Source organism: Narcine bancroftii (genome assembly GCF_036971445.1).
Source record: "Narcine bancroftii isolate sNarBan1 chromosome 5 unlocalized genomic scaffold, sNarBan1.hap1 SUPER_5_unloc_1, whole genome shotgun sequence".
Classification (NCBI taxonomy): Eukaryota; Metazoa; Chordata; class Chondrichthyes; order Torpediniformes; family Narcinidae; genus Narcine; species Narcine bancroftii.
This window is the reverse complement of record NW_027211801.1, coordinates 1,270,110-1,291,230: the sequence shown is the minus strand read 5'-3', so window position 1 is coordinate 1,291,230 and position 21,121 is coordinate 1,270,110. Positions and strand designations below refer to the sequence as shown.

The window sequence follows — 21,121 nt, the reverse complement described above, 5'->3', positions numbered from 1 at the left end:
TCTTCTTCCTTTAATTCTAAAGTGAAGGGTGCAGCGATTTTAATTTATAAGAAATTACCGTTTGAATTGAAATCCTTTGAATGAAATGCTGGGAGGATTTTAATGGTTAATTGCAAATTTTTGGCAGAATCATGGACTTTGTTAAATATTTATGCACCTAATGTAGATGATGAATGGTTTATGTCGGAGGCTTTTTTATTGCTTAATCCGGCTCGTAATAATCTTTTGGTCGGGGGAGATTTTAATTGTGTTTTGGATCCTTTATTGGACAGATCTCTGAAAAGTATAATGAAATCAAAAGTGGCCATTCAAATAGGAGCTCTGATGAAGGATTTGGAATTGGTTGATGTGTGGAGGAGAGTAAATCCTACAGAGAAGGACTTTTCTTTTTATTCTTCTGGACATGATTTCTTTTCGAGAATAGATTTTCTTCTGGTTTCGGCACATCTGCAAGGCAGAATATTAAAGGTTGAGTATAAAAGTCAGATTATATCAGATCATTCTATGTTATATTTTCTCTGTGTAGTTTCAGAATCATCTTATAGATGGAAATTCAATACAATGTTATTGATGAAACTGGACTTTATTACTTTTGTTAAGGAGCAGATTACTTTGTTTTTGGCTGAGAATATCAATTCAGTATGTAGTAATTTTGTATTGTGGGATCCTTTGAAAGCATATTTATGAGGGCAAATTATTAGTTACACTACGAAAATTGAAAAGCAATATATGGTGGAAAGCTCATCAATTGAGAAACAAATTGCTGAATTGGAAAAGGAATTCCAGAAAGATACTATAGAAGATTAAAAAACAGCTGCTTTAATGAAGTTGAAATTACATTTCATACTTTACAGACTTATCAGTCTAAGCAACGTTATTATGAATTGGGTGAGTGAGCTCATAAGGAATTAGCATTGCAATTCAATACAGAGCAGACATCACAAACCATTAATGCTGTGAAAATAACTCAACACTTACCTATAAACCTCAGAAAATTTATTCATTTTATCAAAAATTATATATTCTGAGGGAAAGCAGGATGCTGGTTCTATCAAATTCTATTTATTTAAATTAAACTTACTGTTTTAGGGGAGGACGAGTTTAAAGAAATGGATGAACCATTTATGGACTTTGAGATTAAAGAGGCTCTACAAGAAATGCCAAATGTAAAGTCGTCATGAGATGATGGATTTTCTGTTAAATTTTATAAAGTATTTGATGAAGATTTATATTGTATATTTGGAGATGTGCTGCAACAAGTAACAGAGGAGCAGTTGTTACCTGAATCTTGTTCAAGTGCTATAATTACTGTGATTCCTAAGAAAGATAGGGATCCATTGAAGGTGTCTTTGTATAGACCTATATCTTTATTAAATATAGATTATAAAACGATAGCGAAGGTGTTAGCGAATAGACTTGCCAAATATTTACCTCAGTTGATACATATAGATCAAACAGGTTTTATTAAAAATAGAAATGCATGTGATAATGTTCTTAGATTGATAACATTAGTCAAAGTGTTTAGACAGCAACCAAACCAGGATTGCACTGGATGTGGAAAAGCTTTTGATAGGGTCGAGTGGAATTTTTTGTTTAAGGTGTTAGAGAAGTTTAATTTTGGTCCTTATTTTATAGGCAGGGTTAAAGCTTTATATAGAAACCCATCTGATAGGGTGGTGACAAATGGTCAAATTTCCTTACCATTTAACATAACGTGTTTGTTTTGAAAAGGTTGTCCAATGTTACCAGCCTTATTTGCATTGGCTATTGAACCATTGGCTCAGACAATATGACAAAATGATAAGATTAAAGGAATGAAAGTTGTGGAGGATGAATATAAGATTCATTTATTTACAGTTGACAGGACCGGAACAGTCTTTGAAATATTTAAAAGATTGTTTGTTAAAATTTGGGGAGTTATAAATTAATTGGTTAAAAGTGAAATATTGTCAGTTGGGAATGGAGATGATTCAGAATATAAATGTATTATGAAATTTAAGTGGTCAGATAGAATCAAATATATGGGAATGGTAGTAAACACATTCTACCAGTCTTTATATAAATTGAATTATGTCCCTTTATTAAAAAGGATTAAAATGGATTTGTTTCAGTCTATACCATGTTTACTTTCAAAGGGTTTTTTCAGGACTTGAATAAGGTATTGTGGGAGTTTTTATGGAAGGAAAATTAGCCCGAGTAGTTTTACATAAACTTACGTGGAAATATTCTTGAAATTGATTGCAGTTATCTCACTTTCAAAATTATTATGATGCAGCTCAGTTGAATTTTTTTTTAGTAGATTTATGGATGTGGATCAACCTCTGAGTTGGCAAAGGTTGAAATAGCTTACATATGTGAAGTTGAGATACATCAGTTTATATTTAAAAGGAATGTGGATTTATTGCGGGAATGTAATGTGCAATTATGCAATGTAATTAAAACATTTGTTTAGGATTTGGTTTAAAAGAAAGAGGGTTTTAGGTCAAAGGGTAAATTACCAATCCAAACACTGTTATTTCATTATCAGCTTATTTATTTTTAAATGTTTAATAATCAAAAGGGTATTAAGAGAGTTCAGGACTGTTTCAAAGAAGACCAGTGTCGTGAATGTCTTGCTGTCCTAACATTGGCTGTGCATTATCTCTACTGTTAAGGACACTTCCCTTGGATATAACTGTATTGTATTGTACCAAGAGTTTCTGCTAATAAAAGCTATGATTATTGTTTGACCACATCGTCTTTGTCTACTTCATTAACTTTCACTTCAATTTTATTAGCAGAAATGGATGCAGCACTCAAGCCAGAGCGGCTGATAATCGACCAGTCTGCCCCAAGGACCAGATAAATTTTCAACCACTGGATTGCTTGTATCAATTAATACATGACTCAAAACAACATGATCAATGAGGCGATAGAGTGGGGCCACCGATACTCTTTGCTGGGTGAAGTCCCTTTTGCCCTAATGCAAGGAGCTACTGCTGCTTAGTATGCAGCACCACAGAATATAGTGCTTTCTTGACACCAGTTGCTGACTAGACGCCAGAAACCCGGGGAAAGTGATGCTGCCTATGCACTGGCCCTCGGCTCACTGGCAAACGAATGTGATGTCAGGGCAGTCAATGTGTAACAATACCACAAAGCCTTGAAGCTGGATGCTTTTGTCAATGGGATTGACTCCAATTACATCCGACAGAGGCTTCTGGATACGGAGCCCTTAACCTACGACCGGGCAGTCAATTTAACTAAAGCATTGAGAAGTGCCATGCGGTCCAGTGAAATGCGAGAAACCGAAAAAGAAACATCCAGAAGTACTGGAACCCCAAAGGAATGAAAAGGACAAACTCCTGAAAAATGCTGTTTCTGTGATAGGAGCTGGCACTGCAGTCAGAAGTGCCCAGCTTGATTTGCTACCTGCAGCTGTTGTTGAAAACAAAGCCATTTTGCTAAAGCATGTAAGTCGAAAAGTACTCTCACTGATAAGAAGAAGAGAAGCACCAAGAAAATGTGTCCTGGAGCTGCAGGAATAGAAGACAACTGTGAAAAGGGGGAATCTTCAGAGCAGCAGGCTAAATCGACTTCAAGTGATGGCAAGGAGAGACTCCCTGTGGTAGCTCAATTGACTGCAAAGCTTGGGGGATGTCAACTATGAAGGGGGAGGTGAATGGTGAGACACTTGATTGTCTCATAGACTCAGGGAGTACTGACAGCTACATCCACGAGAGAGTTGCCAGAGCCTTCAATTTGTGGAGATATCCAGCAAACCAAAAGATATCGATGGTTTGCAGTGAATTTACAAAAACTGTACGGGACAAGTGTAAAGTTACTTTAAATTTGCAGGGACATTGCCTGGCTGATGGGTGGCTCTTTATTATGCCAGAGCTCTGCGCCCCTGTGTTGCTGGGGCTAGATATTCAATCTCAGTAGTGTTAAATTTTGTTGGGCCACTACCCACACTTACCATCTCCCATGCTAGTAACTGCGGTCTGTCTGCATTAAAGATCAAAGCTTCTTCCCTTTTCAGTGATTTATCCCCTGAGTGCCAGCCAATTGCCACAAAGAGCCGTTTTTACAGCAAAGAGGATTGTGAGTTTATCAAAGCTGAGACCCAGAGACTGCTTAAAGAGGGAGTAATTGAACCTAGTTAGAGTCAGTGGCAGGCCCAAGTGGTAGTCGTGAAAAATCACACTAAGAGACAATTGGAAATTGACTACAGCCAGACAATCCACCATTACACTAACTTAGATGCCTACCCCCTGCCACGCATCAATGAAATGATTAGAGAGATAGCACAATACAAAGTGTACTCCACTATCGACCTCAAAGCAGCTTATCATCAAATCCCCATTAAGAAAAGGGAACAGCCCCATACGGCTTTTGAGGCTGATGGTGGGGTGGTGGGATGGTTATACCGGTTTAAAAGGGTACATTTTAGGGTCACTAATGGTGTGTCCATGTTTCAGAGGGAAATAGAAAAGATTGTTAGGATGTTTTAGTTACAGGGTACATTTCCCTATCTGGATAATGTCACCATCTGTGGGAAAACACAAGTTGAGAACGACAACAATGTAAAGAAATTTTGAGCAACAGCTAAAGAATTCAACCTTACATTTATCGAGGGCAAATGTGTGTTCAATGCTACCGATTCTGGGCTACCCATTCTGGGCTACCCATTCTACCTCGACCCGGTAAGAACCCCCAAACTCAGCAAAAGCCCTTAAAAGGTGTATGGGATTCTTTTCCTACTACTGCAAATGGGTTGGGACTAAGCCATGGAGACACGCCCTCTGTTTGACACAAAATCATTTCCTCTCTCTCCAATAGCCTTGAAGGCTTTCGAGAGAATTAAATCTGACATTGCCAAAGCTTCACTCTCCTCCATTGACGAGGATGTCCCTTCCAGGTGGAAACTCATGCCTCAGATTGTGCCTTGGCAGGAACCCTTAAAAGGGCAGACCTGTGGCGTTCTTCTCCCGCACTTTACGCGGACCTGAACTTAAACATCCTGCCATTGAAAAAAAAGCCCAGACTATTATTGAAGCTGTTCGCTACTGCAGACACTTTTTAGTCGGCAGAAAATTTACACTTGTTACTGATCAGAAATCTGTCGCCTACATGTTCAGTACTAAACACAAAAGTATGGTCAAGAACGATAAGATGGCAGACTGGCGAATAGAACTCTCTACTTATAATTATGAGATTCAGTACAGACAGGGCAGGTTAAGTGATCCCTCTGACACATTGTCATGATCTGCTGCTGGTGCTCATCTGGAGGGGGTAAAAGAGATCCATAGCAGACTGTGACACCCAGGAGTCCATGAGATTCTTCCACTACATAAAGGCTAACAACCTTCCTTACTCTCTGGAACACGTCAAGAAACTGTCTAAAAGCTGCCCTGTTTGCGCAGAATGCAAACCGCAATACTTCAAAGCTCCGGAGGCCATTCTCATCAAGGCAACCCAACCTTTTGAGAGGATTTCAAAGGACCGTTACCTTCCAACAACAAAAATGTATATTTCCTGAATGTAATTGACCAATATTCCAGGTTTCCTTTTGCAATACCCTGCCCTGACGTCTCGTCAGCTTCTGTCATTAAGTCACTTGACAGAATTTTCAGCATTTTTGGTTTTCCCAATCACATTCATACCAATAGGGGCTCAGCATTCATGAGCGCTGAACTGCGGCGAGCCCTGCTACGAAAGGAGATTGCCACCAGCCATACCATGAGCAACAACCCAAAGGGTAATGGGCAGGTTGAAAGGGTTAGTGCTACTGTCTGGAAGACTGCAATGCTTTAAAAACATGTAGTTACCCTGTAACCTGGTGGCAGGAGGAGCTGCCAGAGGCACTACATTCAATTCAGTCTTTATTGTGTACTGCAACAAATCAAACACCTCATGAACGTATGTTTGCCTTTCCTAGGAAATCAGGAACTGTGATGGAGTGGCCAGCCTGTTAATCTGAGCCTGGAACCGTGCTGCTGAAGAGCCATGTTCAGGTGTGTAAAGCAGCCCCCTTAGTCCAACCAGTTCAGCTACTGCATACTAACCCCAACTACACTCATGTTAAATTCTCAGATGGGAGTACTAGCACTGTACCCTAAGAGATCTGGCCTCACCTGGTTTTCCCCTTCCTCGCACCCCTATCAGAGGGAGCCTGAGAATTTCGACTCACCCCATACCACCCCAGCCTTGACCCCTAGTAAGCTTTCAGATGGCCATGCTGAGGCTCCACTGCCTCACGTTGGCGATTCTGGAGCGGGTCCAGAAGCCAGTCCTACTCATACAACAGACCCAGGACCTATATCGGTTCCCAACGTTGCAAAGGAGCCACCTGTTTTGAGACGAAGCAACAGAATTCATAAATAACCTGATAGGCTGACATATTCATAAAACATCTCATTATATTTCGATTGCTTGCTAGGTACTGGCGTATTTTGGCTGTTAAGGTATCTAAACACCAAACATGGTATCCATGTATCGCTTGCTTCAGTCTTTCCTAGCAGCTGTCATTTTGATTTTAACCCTTCTTCTGCTGGGGGGAGACTGTGGTGAATGTCTGCCAAGCTGCCTGTCTCTCCTCTGGCGAGCCTTGCTGTACTAACATTGGTTGTGCATTATCTCTACTGTTAAGGACACTTCCCTTGGATAAATTTGTATATGTACCCATTGTCTTTCATTATTGTACCATGAGTTTCTGCTCATGAAAGACATGATTATTGTTTGACCACATCGTCTTTGTCTACTTCATCAACTGGCACTTCAGAAATTATACATTCCTCCTTTATAAATGGATCCAGATAGTCTTATTTTTGTGTTAAAATGAAAAACATTCTATTTCCTTCCACAGCCCAAAGGAATCCCAAGGTTTAAATTGTAAATGATAAAACTGGAATTATTGGATATTTCAATAAAAACAGGAAAGGCTGTAAACTCCCAGCAAGTCAGTATGTGTCCAACCTGCTGACTATTTCCAACATTTCTTGTTGTTATTATTTTTAATATTTGTTCTGCGAACAATTGGTTGTCAAAAGCAGGAATTAAATTCTCTTTATTGTTTTGGGATAGGGAGAGTTTAGTGCCTTTTGTCGGAAGGAATATATGGGTTGGCACCACATGAGGGCTGAGGGGCCTGTACTGTACTGGAGTGTTTCTGCTGTGGTGATTTAAGACTAAATATTAACCAAGGACCCCCAGAAGAACGTGCCCTTTACTTTGGTTTATGCCTGGGATCTTTCTCATCTAAATGAGATGAAAGATGGGAGTCCTGGTTTTGTGGCTGAATCCAAATCAATCATGTTCTTCGTAAAGATGCACCAAGAGTCCGTGGTTTACCTTTCATCAAATAGACAACAGACTCGCAAATAGCTCCTTTGGAAGACTACACAAAAGAGTCTGGAAAAACAACCAACTGAAAAACCTCACAAAGATAAGCGTATACAGAGCCGTTGTCATACCCACACTCCTGTTCGGCTCCGAATCATGGGTCCTCTACCGACACCACCTACGGCTCCTAGAACGCTTCCACCAGCGTTGTCTCCGCTCCATCCTCAACATCCATTGGAGCGCTCACACCCCTAACGTCGAGGTACTCGAGATGGCAGAGGTCGACAGCATCGAGTCCACGCTGCTGAAGATCCAGCTGCGCTGGATGGGTCACGTCTCCAGAATGGAGGACCATCGCCTTCCCAAGATCGGATTATATGGCGAGCTCTCCACTGGCCACCGTGACAGAGGTGCACCAAAGAAAAGGTACAAGGACTGCCTAAAGAAATCTCTTGGTGCCTGCCACATTGACCACCGCCAGTGGGCTGATAACGCCTCAAACCGTGCATCTTGGCGCCTCACAGTTTGGCGGGCAGCAGCCTCCTTTGAAGAAGACCGCAGAGCCCACCTCACTGACAAAAGGCAAAGGAGGAAAAACCCAACACCCAACCCCAACCAACCAATTTTCCCTTGCAACCGCTGCAATCGTGTCTGCCTGTCCCGCATCGGACTGGTCAGCCACAAACGAGCCTGCAGCTGACGTGGACTTTTTACCCCCTCCATAAATCTTCGTCCGCGAAGCCAAGCCAAAGAAAAAAAATACAAGTCAGAAGCCTCAGCCTTGAGTGTATTGTCTATAGGTGTGAGATCTGATTGTCTCTGGGGATTGACCCTGTGCCTTGTGTTCAGTTGCAATGCCTTCAGCAACCCTCGAACCAATGTTCATTGGGCCAATCCTGTAAGGTGTTTTGCTTTGCTTTTTCCAGATACTTTTGTTCTGCTAACTGCTGTGGTTCACATGATGAAGATAATGCTTTGCCGTGGATTCGAAAATAGTCATTAAGTGTTAACGGTGATTTTTACCTGCAAGACCACATGCTCGTTCTTTGTAAAATACTTTTATTGAGTTAAACATATAAGCATGCATACAGAAATCTGAAAACCACGTAGCAATTCATTCATTTCCGAGTCAGGACACATGAAAAGAAAACAAAGTAAATGAAACTACGTTGAAGATGACTTGTTAACCTCCAAAACAATTACACTCCAACTCCAATGATCCAAAATCAGATTCTCTGAAATCCTCATTTATCCAAAATTTAAAGAAAATTCAGGTAAATGAGGATATCCAAAACAAATCAGGAATCCTCATTTATCTGAAATATTTTTCAGAGACAAACTGACCTCACAGGTTGAAAGAAAATTCATTCCACATGAAATTAGAACATCGATTGTTCTCGTTTCAGGTAACTCCCTCCCCTCTCTTTTTCCATTTCTTCTTTACCTTCCTCTATTGACTTTTCTCTTCAACTCTCCCATCAAACTGCGCACCACTGACTCCCTGCAAGTGGTTGGAAGAATCCCTTGTCATGCCGTCATCCAGGAGAGCGATCTCTCAGCAGCAGCCGGTCACGGCCCTTTCAGATAATCAGAGTTGTATTGTAATAAGAAATAATCTATATAGTAAACCCATTTATTGAAATAAATAGTACAAAAGAAAAAGAGAAAAAGCACAAAACTCTAAAAATTAAATCTAAAAAAGACATCTAATCTAACCCCTCTCTCTGATCAAGGTTACCTTGTAGACAGAGTGGAATGGGGATTTTTGTTTAAGGATTTGCGAAAATTTAAATTTGGGCCACTCTTTATTGGTTGGGTGAAGGCCTTATATAAAAATCCATTGGCAAGAGTGGGGACGAATGGACAAGTATCTTCTTTCTTTATATTATCTAGATCAGCTAGACAGGGGTGTCCTTTGACTTTCTTGGTTGTGTCCAGAACGACAGCTTTTTAAAATGAATGTTTCCTCTATATTCAGTATTTTATTCAATTGATTCCATGTAGGATTTCTAGAAAGTTATTTAAGGATTTAAATGCGCGTGTAAGATCATTTTTATGGAAAGGTAAATTGGCAAGAGTGTCTCCACAAAAATTGACTTGGAGTTTTATAATTCCCACATATTCAGAATTATTATGAAGCGGAACATTTAAAGTTTATTAATAGAATGTTTGAATCACAACAATCTTTAAGTTGAGCTAAAATTCAAAGGGCTCAGATTTATGAACAAAGAATGAAGCAGTTTATTTATCAATAGAATCCTCAACTTTTCCAAATTATAATTTATTAGTTTAAAACATTTGATGGAATTATGGTAAAAGACAAATGTTACTATTGGTACTGAAGGTAGAATTTCAGCCCTCTTTCTTTTTCAATAAATAATGTATTCCTGAAAATTTGGGGAAAGAAATGTATTATATTGGTCAAAGATTGTTATGATGAGTTGTTATATTTTGTTTCATTTCAAAGATTGTTGGACAAATATGGAATGCCTTCAAATACATTGTTTACTTACTATCATGTCCATGCTTTGTTACTGGATAATTTTGGACACCGTTTGAGATTACCTAGAAGGACTAGAGTTGAATGTTTAATTATTGAAGGGAGGGAAACAAATTAATTACAGAAATGTATGCTTTATTACAAAATAAGATGCCCAGGTCGGGTATTTATAAAGCGAGAAGGAAGAGGGAGGCGGATTTGTCTGTTTCAATTTCTCAGGATGGTTGGATGACAATATGTGAGGACAGTAAGATATAGATACGTTGATTATAATTTTATTCATCAACTTTACTTAACTCCTGAGAAGTTGAAGAGATATGGATTTATCTCTTTCGATATGTCTTTTCAATGTGGGGAAGAGATAGGGTCTGTTTTACATTCACTCTGGTTATGTGAGAAGGTGAAACGCTTTTGGAATGGGACTAGTGTATTTTTGCAGCAGTTGTTTAAATTTAAGCTTTCATTAGACCCGTTAGTATTTTATTCGGTCATATTAAAAAAATGGAGTTTGAAAATACATTTCAAATTGCATTTATTCGGTTGGCATCGTCAGTCGTGAGAAAATGTAAAGCTATAACCTGAAAGGATGAAATTGAATTAAGTATTCAGAGATGGCATATGATTGGAATCCTGTATTCCATTGGAAAATATAATTTACAATTTATTTCATCTGTATACCTTTTTTTGTGAATGTGCAGGGATTATGAAATGTATGGGTCTAAATATGTAATGGTTGATTGGTGACATCGAACATGGCTATGGTGGTTTGTTTTTTTTTTGTTTGGGTTTGTAGAAGATGGAAGGGAACTAAGGGAGGGGGTATATACGGGGGGAAAAATTTGTATGTTAATATTATGTATTTTTTTGTGGATTTAGATTTTAAATAAAATATACAAACAAAGGTGACTTTGTAGATCATGTGCTAATAGTCCTTGTCATTGTCGTTCAATAACAACTGATTTTTTCCTGCTTCTAAAATGTATTTCTGTGAAATCTCCATGCAGCGGCTTCTCTGTGTATTTGTGGCACAACCTGATCCAATGCATTAATTCATAATGTGGTGTCTGTAATGTATCTTAAGGCTGAGATGACCACAAATTGCTTGAGATTGTTGTTTACTTTCAAGCAGATTTTTGAAAGTTGGCTCGGCCAAGGGTTGTTCTCAGATATATGAATGTGCAGTGTTTACAGAGTTTTCGAGGCGGCTTGGGAGGAATTACTACAGCAGCTTGCACACACATATTTTAAAACCCAGAATTTTAGCAGGAATTTTGCATCGTGTTTTTTGAAGAGGAGCGACAAAGTATCGAGATACAGCTTGTCAAGGAGAGCATGTGACTTTTGCAGACAGAGTCAGAACAGCTTTGCTCTCAGAAAGGGAGGGAGTGAGAGAGAAGGAGTCATAGAAATCAGTTCCAGAGGGACAAGCTGCCAAACTTCGGAAGGCTGCCTGGTTAAAGGAGAAGACCAGCAGTCTGAAAGGTGTCTTGAAAGAAAGAAGATCACCTGGAGAACCCTGAAAGGGGCAAGTTTTATCAGCAAGACTAATTGAGAAAGAATCAATTGCAGATGTCCTGGAAAAGGAATCTCTCTCTGAAAACCAGCAAGAACTCTCCTGAGTGGTAACCATTTGCCTGTTAAGCACCAAAGCCTGGTGAACTTTGTTATTGCTAACTTCAGCGCACAGTACAAGAATTGCCTGCAACCAGTGGGATTGGATTGTGATCCAAAGAACTTTTCTCATCTTAAATACACATTACACACACCTGCCCATAGTAATAGAAGGGGGATTAAGTGGGTTAGATAGATGAAGTAAATAGTTAAATTTCAATTCTGTTTTCGTGTTCAAATATAATTATAAACTACTTTTGTGGAAATAACCCTGTGTTGTGGTGCATTTCTCTTGCTGCTAGTTTTGGGGGTCCTCTGGAATCCGTAAAATTTTATGGAGGCTCATCCTTTAGGATTTGAACATTACAGTTTTATGACCAGGAGAACCCTAATTTTGAGTTGCAGGGACAACAATATGAGGCAGTCCAAGCTGAAAAGCAAAGAGAAGAGGCTAAAAAACAGAGGAAATATGAGGAAATTGCAAGGAACAGACAGTTTCAATTAGAGAAGTTCAAAATGGGGATGGAGGAAAGTAAGGGGATTGAGGCTGTATCTCCTGGGGAGAGGTTTTTGGTGAGTAGAGAGGTAAATCTAGTGCCTCCTTTTGATGAGAGAGATATAGATACATATTTTCAGCTTTTTGCAAAGGTCGCTGAGATCAAGATGGCTGAAAGAAAAGTGGCCTCCAATGCTTCAAGATGAATTGAAGGGAAAAGCACAAATTGCATCCTGTAACTTGACTGCAGAGCAAGTGGCAGATTCTTCTTCTTTGGCTTGACTTCACGGACGGAGATTTTTGGAGGGGTAATGTCCACGTCAGCTGCAGGCTCGTTTGTGGCTCACAAGTCCGATGCAGGACAGGCAGACATAGTTGCAGTGGTTGCAGTGGAAAATTGGTTGGTTGGCGTTGAGTGTTGGGTTTTTACTCCTTTGTCTTTTGTCAGTGAGGTGGGCTCTGCGGTTGCTGCCCGCTGAACTGTGAGGCGCCAAGATGCACGGTTTGAGGTGATATCAGCCCACTGGCGGTGGTCAATGTGGCAGGCACCAAGAGATTTCTTTAGGCAGTCCTTGTACCTCTTCTTTGGTGCACCTCTGTCATGGTGGCCAGTGGAGAGCTTGCCATATAACACGATCTTGGGAAGGCGATGGACCTCCATTCTGGAGTCGAGACCTACCCAGTGCAGTTGGATCTTCAGCAGCGTGGATTCGATGCTGTCGGCCTCTGCCATCTCGAGTACTTCGATGTTAGGGATGAAGTCGCTCCAATGAATGTTGAGGATGGAGCGGAGACACCGCTGGTGGAAGCGTTCTAGGAGCCATAGGTGATGCTGGTAGAGGACCCATGATTATCATTATGATTATGATACTGTTAAACAAGCAGTACTGAAAGCTTATGAGTTGGTCACGGAAGCTTATGGACAAAAGTTTAAGAGTTTGGTGAAAACATGGAATCAACTTTATCTGGATTTTGCTCTGAAGAAATCTGTATATTTTGACCGTTGGTGCACCTCAGAAGAAATAAACAATGATTTTGTCAGAGTGGGAGAATTAATATTAATAGAGGAAATGAAAAGGTGTGTCCCAGAGGTGATTAAATTACACCTGGTTGAGAGAGAGGTGGGTACGTGGCAACAGGTGGCTCGATTCACAGGTGAATTTGCTCTGATTCACAAAAATACATTAAAGAATAACAGGCATTTTCAGAGAGCTAATGTGGAACAGATTAATAAACCTGTTCATAAGGTTAGTATGGAGCAGGATAGTCGGCCTGGAATAAAGTCTGGAGAAAATGTTAAGAAAAAAGATGAAGGGAAGGTAGGAAAGGACAGAACTTCTGCATTTGTATGCTATTTTTGTAAGAAAGGTGGTCATATGATTGCGAATTGACTAATCTTGAAAAAGTAAAGAGGAAAACAGTTTACTGACAATAACCACAACAGCAGTGCGAATATAAGACAGCTTTAATAAACTAATATGTGCACTAAGAGGTCTTGACTCTCTGCGACAAACGTGGAAGGCTAGACTGTAGCTCTGAACTGCTTGACCCCTAGTGACCGACTGGTGTAATTACATATCACCACAAACAGGTTTTACCAGAAGCATGTATTCAAACAGTGGAATTTAAGGAGAGCAGAGGTGCCAAATCTGGAAAGGAGGTCATGGATGTTTTCAAGCCTTTTGTGTCAGAGGGCTTTGTCTCAATAAAGGAGGGAGAACCACAGGTTCCAGTTCAAATTATTTGAGATTCTGGGGCAGCTCAGTCATTGTTGTTAGAAAGTGTTTTTTAACGATGGATCAAAGGACAGCCACAGGGGAGACAACTTTGATTAAACATGTTGGAGGTGAGGTAGAGCCAATACCACTTTACAAGGTTGTGCTAAATTCAGAATTAGTCAAAGGACCTGTGGTAGTCGGAGTAATTCCAAATTTACCCATGGATGGTGTCTGGTTTTGGTGGGTTGTGATTTGTCAGAGGAGAAAGTTGGATCAGTTTTAAGATTGACAAATTGGCCTAGTAAGGATGTGGTGAGAGAGGATGGTGAGATATATCCTGCATGTGCAGTAACTAGATCTGTGACGAAGAAAATGATGACAGCTGAAGAAGATCCAGTTAATAGAGATTTGCCCAATACTTCTGAAGTATTTTTGAAAGAGCAGGGTCATTGTGAGAGTAAAAATTTCTCTTTGTCAAGGAAAGAATTAATTCAACAAACAGAAAATAGATGCAGATCTTGTTAGCTTAAGAGAGAAAGCAGTAACTGAACAGGAAAATAAGAAATGGCTTGTGGATATTACTTCAATGGTGGTGTTGATGAGAAAATGAAGACCTCTTGATATTCCTGCTAATGAGGAGTGGAGAGTGATTCGTCAGGTTTTTGTTCCTAGAAATTACCGCAAGAAAATATTAGATCTAGCCCACAGTACAACTTTGGGTGGTTTTAAAAATACATGAATAAAATTTTGAAACAATTTTTCTGGCCTGGTTTGTGGAAGGATGTTGTAAATTGGTGCTGGACATGTCATGTTTGTCAAGTTGTGGGGAAACCTATCCAGGTTCCTCCAGTGGCTCCATTACAACCTATTCCGGTTGTTGGAGAACCTTTTACCAAGGTTATTGTGGATTTTGTAGGTTCTCAGTTGAAATCAGTACTCAATAACAATTATGTTTGTAGCGTTGAGATTTCCAGAGGCTATACCACTGAGAATTATTAAAGGCAAAATGGTGGTAAAGGCTCTGGAAAGATTTTTCACAGTGTTTGGACGACCGAAAGAGATCCAGAGTGATCAAGGACTTTATGTCTGGGTTGTTTCAACAGTTAGTTGATGAGTTGGTAATAAAACAGATCACTTCATCTGTGTATCATCCTGAAACTCAGGGAGCTTTGGAAAGATTTCATTCTACTCTTAAAGATATGATGAGAGTTTACTGTACGGAGAATGGCAAAGACTGGGATGAAGGTATTCATTTATTGTTGTTTGCGGCAAGGGAGGCTGTGCAGGAGTCATTAGGATTCAGCCCTTTTGAAATTGTGTTTGGACCTTTAATCTTGATAGAAGGACAGTGGGTTAATGAGGATGTACAGTTGAATTTGCTAGATTATGTTTCTAAATTTAAGGATTGGTAACAAAAATGTGGACGTTGGCTCAAGAGAATTTAGAAATGGCTCAGGGCAAAATTAAATCAAAACTGAATGATGTTAACAATGTTGTTAACACTCCAGGCAGAAGGAATAAAACTCAGGTTTGTCACATCAATATGTTGAAACCTGATTACGAGACTAAGGGTTGTGGAGAACAATCTGTGTCAGAGGTCTTGGCTGTTGACAGAGTGGAGGAAGTGGTAGATCATAAGATTATGGAAACAGGATCTGGTGAGGGTAACCTTAAAGAAACCATGGCTCCTCTGCAGCTGTCTGACTCAGCCATTTTGGAAAATTTGGAAGACAAGTTAGGCCATCTTAAGTTCCAAGAGCAGATGCAGTTGAAAGAATGACTTTTGAATGACACAAATTTGTTCCCTGATGTTTCAAAAAAGACATCAGTGATTCACCATGATGTAGATGTAGGAGAAGCAAATCCCATCAAACAGCCCCCATCTAGAATAAACAGTCAGAAGAGTAAATCATGGATCAGGAGGGGGAATATATGATGATGGATGACTTTATTAGACCTTCACACTCAGACTGGAGTTGTCCTTATATTCTGGTACCAAATCCAGATGGAACTGTTAGGTCCTGTACAGATTATAGGAAGGTTAATTCAGTAACTAAAACAGATACTTATCCTATTCCCAGAATGAATGACTGTATTGATAAAATTGGCAAAGCTAAATTCCTTACTAAGTTGCATTTGTTGAAAAGTTACTGGTGTGTGCCTTTAACTGAGAGAGGAAAGAATATTTCAGCTTTTGTAACTCCAATGGTTTATACGAATATAATGTGTTACCTTTTGGGAAGAAAAAGGCCCATGCAACATTCCAGAGGATGATTAATTCTGTATCCAAGGGTTAACATATACAGATGCTTATATTGATGACTTGGTCACAAAAAGTGACACATGAGAGGAACATTTAAGTGAATTGGACAAATTGTTTGCAAGATTATCCAAAGCAAACTTAACTGTTAATTTAGCAAAGAGTCAATTAGCAAATGCCACGGTAACATACTTGGGTTATGTCGTTGGCCGTGGCAATGTTGCACCTATTCAAGCTAAGGTGAATGCAATTTCTTAGTTTCTGACTTCCAATGGCAAGAAAGCAGTGAGAAGGATTAGAGGAGTGACAGGATGTTAATGGCAGAGTTAACCCAGCAGGTTTGTGCATTGCCCCTGGCCCCAGCATCTGCAGATTTCCTAGCCAACCCCTCCGCTATCCCTTCCCAGAGCTTCTGCATCCATTGCAGACAAGTACAGGCCCTTTGTCCCACGATCCTGTTGCAACCTTTATGAACATTCTTCACAACAAACTAACCCTTACCCGCACCACCCCCATACCCTTCTGTTCTCTTACATCCACAGGCCTGTCTAAGAGTCTTTTAAATGTCCCTATTGTACCAGCCTCCACCACTTCCCCCGGCCACACCTTCCAAGCCCCCTTCACTCTTTGTGTACAATAACATCTCCCCTCACCTTAACCAGATCCCCTCTGGGATTTGCTACTGTCACTTTCAGAAAAGGTGCTGGTGTCTATCGTATCAAAGCCCCCAGAATATTATTTAGAACAAGTTATTAAGCTGGGGAAGGGGCAAGTTGGAGGAGGGAGGAGAGGAGAGAACTGGTGGGGGAGGGGAGAGAGCCGGGGGAGGGAAAAGTGGAGAGGGTGGGGGTTGAGGGGAGAGATCCGGGGTGTGGGGGAAGGAGTGTTATATGGAGAGGGGTCAGGGACCGCGTTGAGTTGGTGAATGGGCAGACACAGACGGACCTACCTGCCGAAGTCATGGAGCTTTAAGACGGTCACCTCGGGATCCACCACCATATTCTGGGGCTTGATGTCTCGAAGGCAAACCTGCCGAGCATGGATGTAGGGCAGACACTGGAACAGCTGGTACATGTACACCTGTCAACACAGCAGTGCATCATTTCCCACCCAGCCCAGTGCCTCCACATTGGCTGGGCCTAGTTCCAGGGGTGGGGAGAGGGAGGTGTGGGCCATTCCCTGCCACTCCACATCCATCCTCATCACTCCCCCGACCCCTCCCCCACACCTTCCCTTCCCTTCTCATCAATACCCAATGAGACTTCATGCGCACCTCATCCAAATGTTCCCAGCGACCTCCTGCATATCCTCCAACCCTGCCCCACAAGCTTGCCCTAGCGGACAATCTGACGTGCAGACCTACACCCACCTTGATGTAGATCATGGGAATGGGCTGGTTGGCTTTGGTGGTGTGCCAGGCCATGCAGTAAACCATCTAGGGAACATAATCCAGAATCAGATTCAAATAAACCTCGTCTTTCTGTTGGATACAAAATAAAAATGTTGGCAGGATTGACCACCAAAACCCAGCGCCTCTCCCAACAGGAGTGCCCCCCGTCCCTCCTCTCTTTTAACCACCAACACCCAGCACCTCTCCCAACAGGAGTGCCTCCCCCCACACCCTCCTCTCTGAGTGTCTGGTGCCCCCAATGGTGAACAGAACATGCCAAAATCCAATGGCTCAGCTAGTGGAGCATTGACAGGCCATAGTGGACCTGTTGGCTCCCTCATCAACCGGCATCTGGTGAGACTGCACAAAGTCTACATCTCCAACCACCCTCCCTCGTGAGGCAAGGGTTCACCGAAAGAGAAAAGCATTTTGAGTGGAGGAGAAATGTTTTCAGCTGGGTGGTGGGTGGGGCCGAACGTGTGGAGGCTGAGTTGTTGGGATGATTCGGAGCAGCTGTTGATTCGTGAGGGCACCAAAAGGTTCGGGAGAATGGGGTTATGGTGAAAAATCCATTCATGATATGAATGGGGAAAACAGACTCGAGGGGATGAGTGGCCTAATTTGGCTCCCTTGTCTTGTGGTCTTGGCTGCTGTTGTTTGGAGCTGAAATGGCGAGAGTTCATAATTTAATGGGTGTGGAGCTGTACATTCGAGTCAGCAGGGCAGCCAGCATCCAGGGGTAGGCACTGGTCGGAGGGGCAGGTCGGAGTAAACAGAGAAACTACGGCGAGATGGATAGATTCAGGGTATGGGGAAAGGAGGAACAAATGAAATACAGCAAGTAGGGATGGGGGGGTGGGGCACGTGGGATGTATCTCATTACCGGAGGTGTAGAAGAACTCGAGGACTGTGATGATGTTGGTGTGATCCAACTTCCACATGATCTGCAGTTTGTGGTTCTGCAGTTAGGAAGGAACATCTGTAAATATCGGGGATGGTCGGGTCCCAGAGGGGTGACTTGTCCAGGTTGGGGGTAGACATGAGGGAGACTCGTCAGGACGTCAGAGGTGGGAGACCCATTAGAAAGCTGGACGGGGGTGGGGGGAACTCAACAGGAGGCCAAAGGGGGAGATTTAATGGGAGGCAGGGGTGGGGGGCCCGATGGGGGGGTTCAAATAACCATTTCAGTTTTCATGGTTGTTTACCCAGCTTCCACTGAACAATGAATTTGGAGACAAACAATCTCCAATATATCTCAGTTGCATGCAATTGTGTGTGTGTGTGTGTGTGTGTGTGTGTGTGTGTGTGTGTGTGTGTGTGTGTGTGTGTGTGTGTGTGTGTGTGTGTGTGTGTGTGTGTGTGTGTGTGGTGTGTGGGTGTGAGTGTGTGTGTGTGTCCCTCGATCTCTCCTCTAACCCAGTCACTTCACACACTGCTCTGCCCCGATTCCTCCACCCCTCTCTCATCCCCCACCCAACACCATCACCTCTGGTTACGCCAGTGCCTTCCATTCCCTCCCACCCATCCCCCCAGCTGAACACTACATCCCATAGCTCTGACCAATCTCCCTCAGCCTGTAGTGGACCCACCTTCCCTTAATCCCCCCCTCCACTTTACCTCCACTCCATAGACTCCATCCCTGTATCCTCTCCCATGACACTGCTCTCCCCTCCCCAGTCCACTCCAGTTCCTCAGTAAGTGCTCTGCATTCAGGATGGAGAGAGGGGGTTAAATGTGGACTCCATTCTCTCCGCCCACACTGGGTGAAGGATGATACCAGAGGAGTCCATTTCTCAGTAGGAGAGCATGTGACACTCTCTTTATCTCACCCATTGATGCTGGAGGCTTCCAAACACAACCTCATTAATCAGAGGGTCCCTGGGATGAGACCTCCTCCTACTTCCACACGTGCTGGAATCCCCTTCCTGGAGAGGCATCCCCTTCTCGTGCTGCTGTTCCACGGCACGGCTCAGCTATGGCAACACAGCAGCAAGTGCCCTGTGCTCTGACATCATCACCCCCCTGTGACATCATCACCCCCTCTGTGACACCACTAGTGTCAAGGGCAGGCACATCCATCCATTTAAATCCTCCTCAATTTTCTCAAGGAGGAAGTGGTTGGCAGGTGGGGGGAGTAATTCAAATTGTATAAGTTACTCCAGTTATTATCCATTCTAACTCCTAGATATTTGATCCCATTTTGCAGCCACTTTAGTTGACTATTTTCTTGACATTGACTATAATCCCCCTTCCTAAGTGCATGAATTTGCATTTAACCCAGTTGATCTCATACCCAGAGATCTCCCCACACACCTCCAGACTGGAGCGCAGCTCGGGCAGTGCAGGTGCCGTGTCTTTCAGATAGATCAGAACATCGTTGGCAAATAAATTGATTTTGTGCTCTTCCTGGCCTGTTCTGAAACCTTTCATGTCTGGATCCTGGCAAATGGCCTCAGCTAATGGCTCCAAGGCTATTACGAACTCAATCACTCAGCTTGTCTATATCCTCCTGAAGCCCCTTCCCATCCTCATTATATTTTCATGAATGCCACACATTTACAGCAACAACGATCAGGACGGGGGTTCGAATCTAATACAGTCTGTAAGTTGTTTGTACGTTCTCCCCATATCTGTATGGATTTTCCCAGAGACTCCGGTATTATTCCACTGATCAAAATGATCTGGGGGTTGTAGATTAATTGTGTGTAATTGAGTGGCACGGTTTCGTGGACAAAAGTGATCTGTTACCAAGCTGTATGTCCTCTCAGTCAATATAGATTATGAATAGATGGGTCTCAAACATAGATCACTGGATGAATGTTTTATAATGATGTAAAATGCAAGAGGGTATCTAAATTGAAGGTTGGGCTCTGGTAAGATGAGATTTGATATTGGATATTGAGGAAATGGCTGAGGCTTTGAATGACTATGTTGTGTCGGTATTCCAATGGAGGACACATCGACCATGCCAAGGACAGATGTTATGGATGTGATGGGAGCTGAGGACCTGGATGTATTAGCGATCACTATAGAGCCATACTCAGATAAAATGAGGTTCTAAAGGTAGATAAATCCCCTGGTGCTGATGAATTGCTTCACAGGGTATTGAAAGAAATGGAAAAAGTTATAACTGAGGCCGAGATGAGAATTTGCGAAAATTCTCTGGGCTCTGGGCAAATCCCAGTGGATTGGAAGATGGCAAATGTCATGCCACTATTCATGAAAGGATGCAGGCAAAAGCCAGGGAACTATAGGCTGGTTAGTTTCACATCTGTAGAGTGAAAATACAAAGCTACCATTAAATAAGAAATAGTGAGGCATCTGGAGCAAAACACATCTATCAGGCAGATGCACCATGGATTCAGCCTCGATTGCAGAGATATAACCATATAACCATTTACAGCACAGAAACAGGCCTTTTTGGACCAACTAGTCCATGCCGAACATCATCGCCCACTCAGTTCCACTGACCCGCATTTGCCCCATAACCCTCAACACCTCTCCTATCCAAACATTCCTTAAATATTAACATCGATCTCGCGTCTACCAACACAGCTGGAAGTTCATTCCATACCATCACCCCACCCTGTGCATGAAGAAATTTCCCCTTATGTTCCCTTTAATCTTTTCCCCTTTTCCTCTCAATCCAGGTCCTCTTTTTGAATCTCCTCTACTCTCAGTGGGTAACTCCTCTCCACTTTGACTCTATCTGTCCTCCTTATCACTTTGAAAACACTGATGGAATATATGGAAATGTTTTTGGGAATTAAATTGGTAAAATTAGAGTAGGTTACATACGTACACACACTTTAAAACAGATATT

The 21,121-nt window shown here is 41.9% G+C and overlaps 1 protein-coding gene across 7 annotated transcripts; it reads right to left on the bottom strand.

The window, feature by feature from the left end:
* Nucleotides 1–235: 235 nt before the first annotated feature.
* Nucleotides 236–19,309, bottom strand: LOC138750098 (glycogen synthase kinase-3 alpha-like). 7 transcript variants are annotated; one of them, XR_011349067.1, is made up of 5 exons: nt 19,128–19,309; nt 17,278–17,388; nt 16,858–16,937; nt 8,768–8,900; nt 236–447 (listed from the first exon to the last, which is right to left on the bottom strand). XR_011349067.1 is itself a non-coding variant. In XM_069912226.1 (5 exons), exons 1-5 carry the CDS (start codon nt 19,129–19,131, stop codon nt 390–392), a joined length of 345 nt encoding a protein of 114 aa, XP_069768327.1. In that variant the 5' UTR covers nt 19,132–19,309; the 3' UTR covers nt 236–389. The 7 variants fall into 7 exon arrangements, 5 of the variants coding, with proteins under 5 accessions (XP_069768327.1, XP_069768326.1, XP_069768329.1 ...); XR_011349066.1 differs by having other exon boundaries at nt 16,858–16,988; nt 17,278–17,343; XM_069912226.1 differs by lacking the exon at nt 8,768–8,900 and adding an exon at nt 18,916–19,001 and having other exon boundaries at nt 16,858–16,988; nt 17,278–17,343.
* Between the last annotated feature and the right edge of the window lie 1,812 nt (nt 19,310–21,121).

What these genes read in the sequence shown, in the direction of transcription:
- LOC138750098 (XM_069912225.1), bottom strand. Translation starts at nt 19,235, where the DNA reads ATGCCTCTCCAGGAAGGGGATTCCAGCACGTGTGGAAGTAGGAGGAGG. An exon ending in GAAGCCTCCAGCATCAATGG is followed by an intron (nt 17,344 to 19,127) that starts GTGAGATAAAGA and finishes TATGTTCCCTAG; the next exon opens with ATGGTTTACTGCATGGCCTG. An exon ending in AAGCTCCATGACTTCGGCAG is followed by an intron (nt 448 to 16,857) that starts GTAGGTCCGTCT and finishes TCTGCCTTGCAG; the next exon opens with ATGTGCCGAAACCAGAAGAA.